This window comes from Macrobrachium nipponense, chromosome 41, assembly GCF_015104395.2.
Source record: "Macrobrachium nipponense isolate FS-2020 chromosome 41, ASM1510439v2, whole genome shotgun sequence".
Taxonomy (NCBI): Eukaryota; Metazoa; Arthropoda; class Malacostraca; order Decapoda; family Palaemonidae; genus Macrobrachium; species Macrobrachium nipponense.
The window spans coordinates 3,616,275-3,629,839 of NC_061102.1; the positions used below are offsets into that span (position 1 = coordinate 3,616,275).

The window sequence follows — 13,565 nt, forward strand, 5'->3', positions numbered from 1 at the left end:
TACACACACACACACACACACACACACATATATATATATATATATATAATATATTATATATAATCTCCCCAACTTGGCAGTGGGAGAGTAATTCGCTCATTTGCACAAGGACAGGTATGCTCTTTTCGTAGTTAAATAAATGTAAAAATTTATTATTTACTCCTCCCTGTAATTCAAGATCAAAACACATCCAAAACAAGGCAAAGTTTAAATTCACCAAAAAAAACCTTAAACTTCTTAGTAAAACCATGACCAACAAAATTAGTCTCAACCGCAGTGTCGCATGACCTAGGCCTAGTGACCGACTCCAAAATAAAATTATACGTTTCAGTGGCAGGTCTCTTCGTCCGAGCGGTCACAATAGGAGATTTCTCCATCGATCACGTGAGTGATCCGGTTCTCTCTCTCTCTCTCTCTCTCTCTCTCTCTCACACTAAGTTGTTGGCCTAAATACTTTAACACCTCGGTTCACGTTTTTTTTCCCACCCCGCTAACTCTACGACCGGTACGTAACATTGTTGTGCATCAAACGCCCAGTTATGACCTTGATTTCTACGCTACCCACGTACGAATCGAAGCCTACATGCCCCAGAATCCGACCACAGCCAGTCAGCCACCCACCTCTATACAAACGGACTGAGAAGGAGTCCTTCTTGACATTGTGACTTCTTCTCCTACACACACACACATCGTATGGCTCCCGATCGTAAAGGTGAAAACGACTAGATGCTATAGGGCGTTGGTTTCTGTTTGGCATAGAGGCGATACAGGTTTCTCTGGGATGGAGGACGTTTTCGTTTAAAAGTGGGTTTCAGAATGGGCATTTGTGGGATGTATGCATAATGGCCTGGTGGGTACTACAATGTTTTTGTTGCTATATTTTTCCATTTTATGGCACCTGTTTGAGATACAGTGGTGCAGCCTGAGTGTCCTTGTAAGGCGTATTAAAGAGATCGAGATAATTAACAAATAACAGCCAAACGTTAAGGAAAATTTAATAACATGAAAATAAAGAACAGAGAATGAAACAGAGAAAGGAGAGAGAGAGAGAGAGGAGAGAGAGAGAGAGAGAGAAATGGATGATGATGAAGTTCGGGATAAACAAGAGCGCGAAAATGAAACACTCAAGAGAGAATTGAATAGCCATTTAAATGATTGTAGTTGATGAAGAACGGAGTTAATAGGTAACGGGGGTAGGGGGGGGGGGGGTCAACATTCCCTCACAGACACATAAATATATACTATGTATATATATCAACAAGTGGGAGGCTTAGACGTGGAAACCAAGCACACCACAGCTTCACAGGTAAAAAGATCGATCGTAGGAACTATCACCACAGTTAAAATAAACATCGACTATAAGCACAGTAGGTACTACAGTACTTCCTGGGTCGTGAGTTATTTACCTTGGCGTGAATAAAGTCTTCTGCACTTTGGAAAGGAATGAAGCGCACTAAGGACAGATTTCTAGAATAAATCCAGTGAGAAACAGCTGAACTGTAAATATATGGAGGCATCGACAGGTCATGGTAAACAAAGGGCATACACAAACAGAGAGAGACAGAGAGAGAGGAATAAAGTCTTCAGCACTTTAAAAGAGAATGTGGCGTACTAAGGAGACAGATTTCTAAATGAATCCAGTGGAAAAACAGCTGAACTGTAAATAGGGCATACACAAACAGAGAGAGAGAGAGAGAGAGAGAGAAGTGATACACACTCAGGTAAATGTATGTGTAGAGAGAGAAAGAAAGAGAGAAGTGATACACACTCAGGTATATGCATGTGTAGAGAGAGAGAGAGAGAGAGAGAGAGAGAGAGAGAGACAGAATACCCTCACACTGACAGGGAGTTGTCAGGTGATCAATGCTTGCGAGACTTTTCAAGAAAAGATTTGTGCTTTCAAAAAGGTCTTCGGAGCAGAAGAAGCAACTCGAAGGCATACAACCAATGCCCTTTGCTTCCTTCATTTCCTCTCGCGTTTCGACAGGGCGCGTTTCTCCCTCGATCTTGGGGGACGGGGGGGGGAGAGATCGGGAAACACAACGGAGAATGCTCGATTCGCTCGTCTGTCAATCTTGCGAAGACCTATGTCGGTCATCACGAGTTTGACTTTCCCAGGTATCTGTGTATTTTCCAGGTCCTTTAACGTTATGCCCAAAACATTGATATACAAAATTATAACTCCACGAGAAGCATCTGGTATAAACAACTGCCAAATAAAAGTCAGAGGAATTATGAAAGTACAAGAAAATGATTCACAGAAAATTTTCACAATCAAACGCCCTCAAATGGAAATGATACTGGTCTCAAGTTTCAGTTAATGTTCACATATATCACTCTCTCTCTCTCTCTCTCTCTCTCTCTCTCTCTCTCTCTCTCTCTCAAAAGTCTTCCCCTTCATGAAGGAATATTTCGAAAAGATTTACTTTTATTGATATTCCTAGTCCTGTTATTCAAAATTTTATTTTACTCCTCTCTCTCTCTCTCTCTCTCTCTCTCTCTCTCTCTCTCTCTCTCTCTCTCTCATGAAGTTATAGTCCTAATGCATTGCGTTTTCAATATTTATAGTTTGTTACTCAAAATTATATATAGTTTTTCCCCTCTCTCTCCACAAACACACACATATATATGTATGTGTGTATAATTGACTCATACATACGAAGCGAGGGATGGTATTCAAATGGTCATTTTATATGCAAATGACAACATGCTATTAATAATAGTTTTTATCTTCTCCAACTTCATCCATGTGCTCCTCACCAGCAACCTTCGAGCGCGTGAAAGGAATGGACGACAAGCAGGTTGACATACTACATTTCTGTAACCTGACATCCACTGTATCAGCAAGCTCTGGCACCCAGTTTCATACACATTCAAGACAGACCTCATAACAATTCCTCCTTTGTAAAGATTCCACTCAGGACAAACAAACAGGCTTTGCAGGCGAGAAATCGGATAGCTGTTAACACCTTGAGGATAAAAATGAAAATATATAAATGTTTAGTAAGCAGATTTCTACTATTACTGCCATTATCTCTCTCTCTCTCTCTCTCTCTCTTTCAAACAGTCTTTGAAAGCGAGAAATCGGATAGCTGTTAACACCTTGAGATTAATAATTAAAATAAATAAATGCTTAGTAAGCAGATTTCTACTTTTACTGCCATTACCTCTCTCTCTCTCTCTCTCTCTCTCTCTTACCTACCACAGCCATCTGAGTATTAAAACATAATATATAATACTAAGGATCACAAGTCAACTTCCATTCAAAGTTTCTCTAAACAAACCACACAAGAAAAACGAAAACCTTCATAAACATCAGCAACCATTTCCACGAAGGCATGTTCCATCCAGGCAGCTACAGTATACTATATATACAAGCTCTCTGGTCTACGCGCCATGTGTTAGTTAGGTTACAGAACGTTTAAAAAATTCGAGCCATATAAGGCCACGCACCGAGCGTAAGGGAGAGGTGCCTTGTCCTGTAGAGTTGCCAGCGATTGTTTTCGTGTCCCCTGGATCCACAATGGATGGTCTTTATGGTTTGGCGGGTGGGGGGACGCTAAAATAAGAATCTGCACATTTCTAGGGGATGACAGGTGGCGGTATGCTAAAATAAGAATCTTCAAATTTATGGGTTGACAGGTGACGGTATACACTAAAATTAAAATCTTCAAATTTTTATGTTTGACAGGTGACGGTATACGCTAAAATAAGAATCTTCACATTTTTATGGTTTGACAGGTGACGGTACACTAAAATAAGAATCTTCAAGTTTTTATGGGTTGATAGGTAAGGTACACTACAAAATAAGATCTTCAGTTTTTTATGGTTGACAGGTAAGGTACAACTAAAATAAGAATCTTCAAATTTATGGATTGACAGGTGACGGTACACAGGCGACGGTACGCTAAATAAAATTTCAAATTTTACGGATTGATGGTGACGTACGCTAAAAAAAAAAAAAAAAAAAAGTAAAATTTTATGGAATGACAGGCGACATGTACGCTATATATTTAGTTTATATATATATATATATATATATATATATATATATATATATATATATATATATATCAAAGTTAAACACTGTATCCGTGTTCTAATATGTTGTAGGAAGCCCACAAAAATTCGGAAAAAATTGAAAAGAGGGAGAGAATGTACTCCTCCGAAAGCTTAAATAAAACTTTCAATTTTTTCCGAATTTTTGTGGGCTTCCTACATATATATATATATATATATATATATATATATATATATATATATATATATACTGACAGGTGTAGCTACGCTTAAAAAAAAAAAAACTTTACTTTCAAGAAACAATAACATCTCTGTAAGGTATTTCATTGAAGAATTAGTGACAGAAACGTGAAGGAGTTTTTGCGTATTATGAAGCACAAGAAGAAGAAGAATAAGAAGAAGAAGAAGAAGAAGAAGAAGAAACAAAAACAAAAAACAAAAACGGGAGTAGGCGGTGGCTTCCATAATCTCTAGCGAAGCGTAAATTCACTATAGAGTATTTGGGATCATGACGTAATCGTGTTATGCAACACCAGTTTATATATTATATATATATATATATATATATATATATATATATACATATATATATATATATATATATATATATACTATATATATATTTCGCTTTCGCTCCGTAGGATTTGGAATTTTAACATCAGGCCAAGTTTACATCCCTCACCATATGGCAGTACAGGAAGCTATTTGAAATCACTCCAGATATATATATATATATATATATATATATATATTATATATTATATATATATATATATATATATATGAAAGTTTATCTTAAGACAATAACGGCATATGAAAATATACATAGGTAATTCGAGACAATTACATAAACAAGAAACAGGGTCAGCGGTAAAGTATCATATAATTAAGTACAGGATAAATATACAGATAACATTACATTGGTTAATTTTTTGCAAATCAAGTCGACTTTGATAGAATTCTGTCTGTAATACTATTAAAATTGTGAAAATATTGTATATATTCTCTAATAAAAGATATAAAATAAAAATTCTACAACCAACATCAACAGAGCTAACAACCACTCTACGGGATTTGCACGCCATATTATGGACATGACGTAACACCCCCAACTGAGACTGAATTTTGATCGAAACGCGATGATAATAGAGGCTGATTTAATTAACATTTTACTGCGTAATACTGATAAATATTAATCCCTTTATTAATAACACCCTAAAAATTCTAATTTCTACATGCAAAATTTCATAAAAGTCTTATACGTTAAAACTTGCTGGAAAGACGTCAAAATCATGAAATAATCAAGGCACAGTAATATTTAATAAACATATCAGCACCATATAATGGCTATGTAATCCAGCACAAAATCTCAGCCTATTTACCAATCAATAAACGCTTGCTCAGACCTCTAACACAACTGTGGATATGAAAACGGACCTTCCAAAGGAATATAACTACGATACTTAATTTTTTTTTTTTAAGTAGCCAGGTTCTCAGTATTTTACGGTGCCATGAAATCCTCTAATGATTACAGTCAATAACATGCAGACAGAAGTTCGACTGATAACAGCTACAGTAAAGAAGTGTACATTATATTTCTTGTACCTGTTTCTGTGCAGGAAACCAAAGCGAAAAAGAGGATTTTTAACTAATTTATTACTAAACCCGTTACTTTGACGAGAGGCCAAGAAACCTTAAAAAAAAATAGAATCTGTCACCTTCATTATTTTCCTGCAGTTGCTAAGCCAATCCTATACTCAGTTCTTCAATAAAGAGTCTACCTGAAGCATGCAATGTCACATTACCTCAAGTATGCAGGTATGTCACTCACATGACACAAGACCATATGGTAGTCAACTTGTCATGTGATTCTGCATCTGCATAGCTTATTATTTCAGAGTTGGCAACAATAACAAATTCATGCTTTCCTCATGTTATTGGCACTTTTCTTTTCTAAAGCATGTTATGATGGACACTGAACAACAAAAAACCAGTAAGACCGAACTTGTCTAACGTAACCATACTAATAAGGTGATATATTCTCAATTTTCCACCAGTTCAACAACTGGACAACAACTTTGATAAGAACTATACATATAATTCTTTGTTTAACTTATGCATTATATAATAATATGTTTACCATATCTTAACTTTAAAGCACTTGTCTATCACTCAAAACCTAAAATTGTTAAATCAAACCAAAATACCATTCCTAACAGGTTGTGACATTAAGGTTGCCTTTTCTTCAAGAGCATTTACCCCGTAATAATGAGGACTTTTCTGGGTAATAACTGCTTCTCATCAGTGAAGGAATAGGTGTTATTCCCTATCCATCAAAAACGGCAAAATCGTCCTCAAAAAATGACATCTATGTCAATCATAAATATATAGAAGAATGTCCGTATCTGTTCTGTTCCACACAAGGTTATCAGTTATGCCAATGCTCACTATAGATAAAATATTGTACCAAGATACTCATCATTTGTGCAGACATCCAGATATTCTAAATACATAACCCCTCATCAGAAGACATAGCAATAGTTAACAAACAACTGCTGTTATTCTCGCCTTTGAAATTGGTGTGATAAAGTAATACCATTCAACAAATGAAAACACAGGTAGGTAGACCACTCTGGCTTGATGTATACTGCAGGTACTGAAAAACGTATGTAAATATCTATTCGTTCAGTCTTCCAACTGAGAGAGAGAGAGAGAGAGAGAGAGAGAGAGAGAGAGAGAGAGAGAGAGAGAGAGAGAGAGAGTAGACTTCATGCCAAAAGCAAGGAGCTGAACTGCGTGTAAATGGTCTTGACGACCCAGTGCATTTACCTTGGTCCTCAACCTGGCTATAGCTGAGGCTGATGTTCTCGTAGGAGTTCCAGGACGCTATGGCACAGGGGGACTTGTCGCAGGAGACGTTGGACACCGTCTGCGGTCGCTCGTCCGGAGAATGGGTGAAGAAGAGCTCCACGCTTCCGTCCAGAGGGAACCGCATATCTGCGGGAGGAGGGACGAAAGGAAATAGTAGTTAGTGAATTTCTACAGGTAGGTTTTGGAAGAATCCCCCACAACAACAACAACAAAAATAAGGTGATAATGGTGATATCATTGCAATTCAATAATAATAGTTGGATACTTATGAGTGCTACAAGTTTTGTTTTGGCAGAGGCATCAGCAACAACAATAATATGATAATGATTGTATCATTTTATCAATATGATAATAAGCAGACAGTTTTGAAAAGCAAAGTTTACAACGAACACTCATTTATGGTGGAAATCCTTATCATTTTTGAGTCTAGTTAATTTCGAAAATCATGATGATGATCTCATTGCAAAAGAATAATAACAAGTAGGCAGTTTCCATCAGGAAAGTTAATTAGGAACCCTTATATTTTTATGGTGTAAAACCCTTATATTTCTTCCTACTCTAGTTAATTTGGTCTACTCCTAGGTACTGTCAGATTTAGAGCATAATAAACCTGATTTTGATGATTCAAAGCACAGGTTTAGTATATGGCAACACATTCGTGGATTTTTAAGAAACCTCAACAAGAGCTATTGACAGTGTTTACACTATCCTGACCTGCCATTTCTGGTAAATTGTCGAGGGTAGCCTCTACTAGTGAAATTAATACTGACCATGGAAATATTATACCACAGTCTAAACATAACAAAAATCTTGTTGCAGTTACTCCTCCCTGATGAAGCCAAGTTTGCTAAGATAGTTAATAATCCTAAATATATAAATTAAAAATTCAAAATCCCCAGAAGGTCGAAATAAAAAAAACCACCAATCTTCTAAAGAGATCTAGAGTGAATTTTTACGCTCTGTAATCAGATCACCTCTGAGCTCAACATCTGTCAAGCCATAATAGATTTGCATACATCTGATTTTACTTACATGTTTTCATATATAGTTATAGAATAAAATATGATTCCACTCATTAGCCTTACATTACATTTTTTTTTCTCGAGAACAAGTCAATTCCAGCATGACTCATGCTAAGAACTAGGAGCCAATGAAAATGAACATTTTGGTGCCTTCCAAAACTGATGAGGTTTGGATTCCACACATTACATTCATAATCCAAACTCTCCTATTATTCTTTATTCTGCTACAAAATCCCCAAATATAATAAGTCCTGCAGATACTCATCCCCCTTCAGATGGAGGAGGCCACGTGTTGCAACATGGTCTCAACCCTCCTACAACTCCTCCTCCTCCTCCTCCTCCACAGTGTATCTCCTAAATCTTGTGGTGGATGCTCTGGGTCTCTCATGATCTCTCACTGCAATCTCAACTCAAGTTTCCACCTGTGAGGAGATCGGGTTCATTCGACATGCCTGTAACTAGACTCACGGAAATCAAATCTCCCATCTGTGTCTGTGGTGGTACTTGATGGAGAATTCTTCCCACACGTGATCCTGGTTTTACTCTGACCCTCGAACCTAAACTGGTGAATTTGTTTTACATCTTCGCGTACTCTACCACAAATCTTTTTTATCTCCTTATTTTACCTCCCCTCCATAGAATATGGAGGCTATGCACACAATACTGAATGGCGATATGGTAGTACTTGTTTTAATGTTTTAATGTTGTAGACAATGAGGGCACTGCCTTTCCACATAAGGGTTTGACAATCCATCAGACATGAAGTACATATTCTTTACTGTCTTCCTCGCACATCTAGTATGACTGGTTTGGTTTCTGTAAGGTATTTTTGTTATAAAAACAATACTTTCTCAATTCTGACCATTTCCTTCTCCCTACACTGTCCACACTGTTTTCTAAGTAGGTCCTTCAATGGTCACAATAAACTTCATTCTTGATTATTCTCAACAGCACATCATACTGCATGAATCAGTATATCTTCATGGAGGAAGCATAATGACCCTTGCTGCTTTATAACTTAATTCTCAAAAGCCCATACATTCATGAACAGACAAATTAACTGCTTCAAAGACTGCATCTTTCATTTTCTTTAGTAATCTCAGCTCATTTAAATTCTATATGAAAATGATCACCTTCCCTAAGAAGAAAACAAACGCTCTATGCTAATCTGGATTAATTCATGCCAAGGGCATTGGTTTATCATTACCTTTCCCAACTTATGATCTCGTTTACGGGACCATCCTGGGAGAAATTATTGTAATCATCAGTTCTGACTGCCTGTTCTTGAGGCAAACTACTGTGTTGGACTCTTAATATGAAAGAGAACATCTTGCCACATCTTACATATCGTTACTGTTATTCTTTAGACAATCTTTGTAACGTCATCTGCTCCTACATCAATATTAATAAGGCATTCTGAAAAGTCTCAGATTCACTGTTACATCAACTTCATATTTCTGATGGAAAGGCATAAAGAACTGCAATCAACGATACTTCTGAGAAGTACGTATATCAGGTAAATTAGGTAAAATATATATTAGCTAAAAACACAGTGAGGCTGTTCAATTCCATTAACTTACAGCATAAATCACAAATAAATCTTATGTATAAATTTGCGACTCTCGTGTGTAAGGTCTTTCATCTCTTAACAAGCATTGAAAACTATCTATAACCTCTACAAGAACATTGCAATAGTTATCAGGAAGCAGTGAGTTGTCCTTGGCTGACATACTCATGTAATTGATACCTTACTATGTGATGAGATAACCTCCAGCAATTTCTCAACTCAGCAACACTCTCCATAGAGTTGTCAAGATCCTTTCATTAAACCCTTAGTGAAGGGTAATCTGGTCCAATAAAAGTTACTTGGGTACTGGAGAAAGAGTACTTGGATAAAAAAGAAAAGTTATCTGGATATAGGCGAAAGAGTACTCAGGTCCAAAAGAAAGTTACTTGGGTATAGGTGAAAGAATAATAATGTTAAAAAGAAAGTTACCTGGGTATAGGAAAAGAGAACTCAGTTCAAACAGAAAGTTACCTGGGTATAGGAGAAAGAGTATTCAGGTCAAACAGAAAGTTACCTGGGTACACCTCTAACAGACAATACAATGACTTTACACCCATGCATAGTAAAGAGATAAGAAGGAAAGTTCCTTTTAATATGCACAAAAAGTTCTAATAGCATCATCACAATGCCAGGGTAAATGGCAGCAGTATCTGGAGACTAAATACTTCAACGCTGCAACATATCTTGGAAATAAGTCAGATGCCACATTCCTCTCGAGTGACAAACTCTCATTAGCAAACTAACATTGGCATTTGAAGAAGATATCTATATAATTAACAAAAGAGGACCCCATTACTGACTTCAAGATTTGTTAGATGCAAAATCACGGCATCTGGAAATAAAAGTGATGTCAAACTAGAAAATAATGGATGGAGCCTCTCAAGAGATCTTACTGAACACAAATATATAAATGGAACATAAAACTTAGGCCTAAGGCCTATGAGGTCATTCAACACTGAAAGGGAAACTTAAAAGGTGTAACAGGAGGAAATCCTCGCAGCTGCGCTGTGAAGCAATTGTTAGGAGAGGTTGGAAAGAGAATATGAACGGGGGTAGAGTAAAAGGAATGAAAGGAGTTGCAGCTTGGGGGTCGAAGGGATGCTGCAAATGGCCTCAAGTAATGCCTACAGCGGGGTACACTGTCGGCGCTTCCCCACTACGGGACAGTAACCTCACACTCTTTCAAAATATAGCCCTATACCATTACAGATGAAAATACATAAAAAACTACACGTACTAGAGTGAGCAGGGCGTATAAGAGCACTACATACATCCAATAACAGATGAAATACACTGAACTAGAACACTGGAGGAGCTGAATTTTGAACCAAGCATCTTCTGCTGGCATCCCTTAGTTTGGAATAATTGACATTCTTCTGCGTTTCACAGCATTTCTCGTGTTATTAGTAAAACCATTGTGAAAGCAGATTTCTATCTAGATACTAAATAAATCAATGTCCTCTGTGGGCTTATCCACTATGAATAGGGTTCATCTTCTGAATAATAATAATAATAATAATAATAATAATAATAATAATAATAATAATAATAATAATAATAATAATAATAATAATATGAAATCATGTTAAACCGAACACATCTATCTCAAATGGTACTTTCATTTAATTTCCCAATTTCGAGAAGGCCTTGCCTCAATTTGCTCAAAGTAACTTTTTTTATCTTTACAATTAAACACTGCGATGCTTTCTTCTAAAATTCACTTAGCTTTCTGTGAAAAAAATCTAGATGAATGCTGTGCGTCTTACACATTAAAAATAACGATGAATACGTATCATCTTATTACATGACATAGGTAAGATGTGTGCTTTGCTGTATCTATGGTCTATGGGACTGGGGTTCGTTCTAGATGCTAGTCGGAAATTTATCTCTGTGAGACGCGTGCTCACGTGTTGATTAGTTCCACATATATAACGAAAAACGACACTGTAAGGACAACGGTTTTTGCCTAAATGTACATATGCAGTTTTCTTGTCCGCGTTGTACCTCATATCAAAATATTAAGCACTTTGCAGCCTTGCCGCCGACATATCATTCATATCTGTTAACTCAGTATAGCAAATAATATTCATGCAAATTAGCATGTCAAGAAACACAAATCCGGGTCGGATCGTGTCATTTTTGTGTCAGTGTTGGTGGCACACCTGTTTATAACCTGAGCTCACCTGTAAATAAATGATCAGTATACCCGGCTCTCTCTCTCTCTCTCTCTCTAAACCTCACAACACTACCTACCATTGCAAGCATCGTCAAGGTCATGCCGCGTGAACGAGAGGTACTTTTCGGAGACTGCGCACGTGTGGAATTGTATCCTGAAGATGACCTCCCTGGAGGCCGGGATGAGCCTCCTGTGGTACGCCTTGAGGAGGATGTCGCCCCTAAGCTGGACGACCGTCTCGAACACGATCGTGACCTGTCTCATGGTCTCCGTCAGGTTGTAGATGCCGGACGTGAAGATCGGGGTCATGCCTTGGTATATCTGGAACATTTGAAGGGATTTTAGAAAAAAGTGGAAAGCTGGAATTTTTGACGGCATAAAATAGCTCTTTTGAACGTAGTGTGTAATAGTAATTGAACAGAAACATAGCCTACAAATTTAGTACAGCAAATAAATGAAAACGTGCTAAAATCTACAGTCAAACAGAGCGTTGTTTCACGAACGAAAATCAAAATAAATAGGCTATATTTTATTAGAGATAATTTTTATGCACTGCTTAACATGCGCTTTTGAATTGGTTGAGAATTGAATAATAACTGAAGAGAAACATAGCCTCACAATTCAGTAGTGTATATATTAAAACGTGCTGAAATCTACGGTCTAACAGAGCATTGTTTCACCAACGAAAATCAAAATAAATACGCTACATTTCATTAGAACTAATTTTTCTGCACTGCTTAACATGTGCTTTATCTATCTTTACACTTTCATTCTAATAAATAAATCATAAACATCCTATCCTAAAATTCCTGTAGCTTTAACTCAACGTGAAACACCTTTTTCAGACCTTTTTGTATTTTTAACTCAACGCAAAACAGCTTTTATCAGAACTTGCTAGGCTTTTCATAGACCTTTCCTATCTCCCCAAGAAGAACCCCAACAAGAACAAGAACAGCAACAGCAAAGTAGTTTGTAGGATTACTCCCCGAGTAAGCAAATATCGACAATTATAAACCTTGCTATATCTTAAAATTGAAAGCTACTTTATACAGGGAGGTTTGGGATTTGTAACACTCTCAAATAGCTCTTTTGAAAAGGTTAAGAATCGAAGGTAGTGTTGCTAAGAAAGTCACAGTGCAGTGATTAGGCTTCTTTTATAATAAAAATCCAGAATTATACAAATTGCATTATTTGTAAAAAGATAACGACAGACTTGAATGATACACCCAACTGATATAATTGTGGATCTAGATTATAAAAACGGCCGTATTACTGACAAGGAAAAAAATCATATACATAAAATCAACATTTGAAGTATATACGTAATAAGCCATAACACTCCTTATACGAAACTGGGATGAATATGGAATTATTTTTCTAGTATCGAAAATAGTTTCTAAAGTGTAACAAAACTGAATCTGTTCTCATTACTAAGCTTAAGGCCAACGATCAGTTTCGAAATCCACCATCACGTTAAGCCTTTCGAGAAAAACCATTCTAATTACGCAGACCCAGCTTGAAATAGTCAATTTGAAGGACGTTCAAAGTGGGGAAAAATCACATCAATGCACACAAAGCGCAGGTCATCTTCGTTAACTATTTTTATCATGAAAGCTTTCCATTACATCGTCACGGTGAATTGCACTGATTTAATTCACAGTCACTAACATAAATATGTATGGACTGTGATGAATCTAAATCATTCTTTTGGTCAATAATGTCTTTGGATAAAGGGAGTCAGTAGTTTTTTTTCTGCTTCTTCCTCTCACGCTGGAAGGAATTGACCTGGAGGTAAAATAGGGTGGTGAAAGTAGCCTTTTGTTTCCATACAATGTTATCAACTTATTTCAAAGTTTACATCCCACTGTCACGGTGGTTTCCAACTCAATGTTAATATCTGGCACTTTTA

General features: G+C 36.8%; 1 protein-coding gene across 7 annotated transcripts in view; it reads right to left on the reverse strand.

Annotated features, from left to right (window-relative positions):
* LOC135212436 (tensin-1-like) overlaps positions 1–13,565 on the reverse strand; it is a 771,151-nt gene that overhangs the window by 129,902 nt on the left and 627,684 nt on the right. For all 7 annotated transcript variants that reach the window (XM_064245807.1, XM_064245802.1, XM_064245806.1 and 4 more), the window contains 2 exons: positions 11,734–11,977; positions 6,850–7,017 (listed from right to left, as the gene is read on the reverse strand). In XM_064245807.1, the coding sequence (XP_064101877.1) occupies positions 6,850–7,017; positions 11,734–11,977 (412 nt within the window). The remainder of the gene's footprint in view (positions 1–6,849; positions 7,018–11,733; positions 11,978–13,565) is intronic.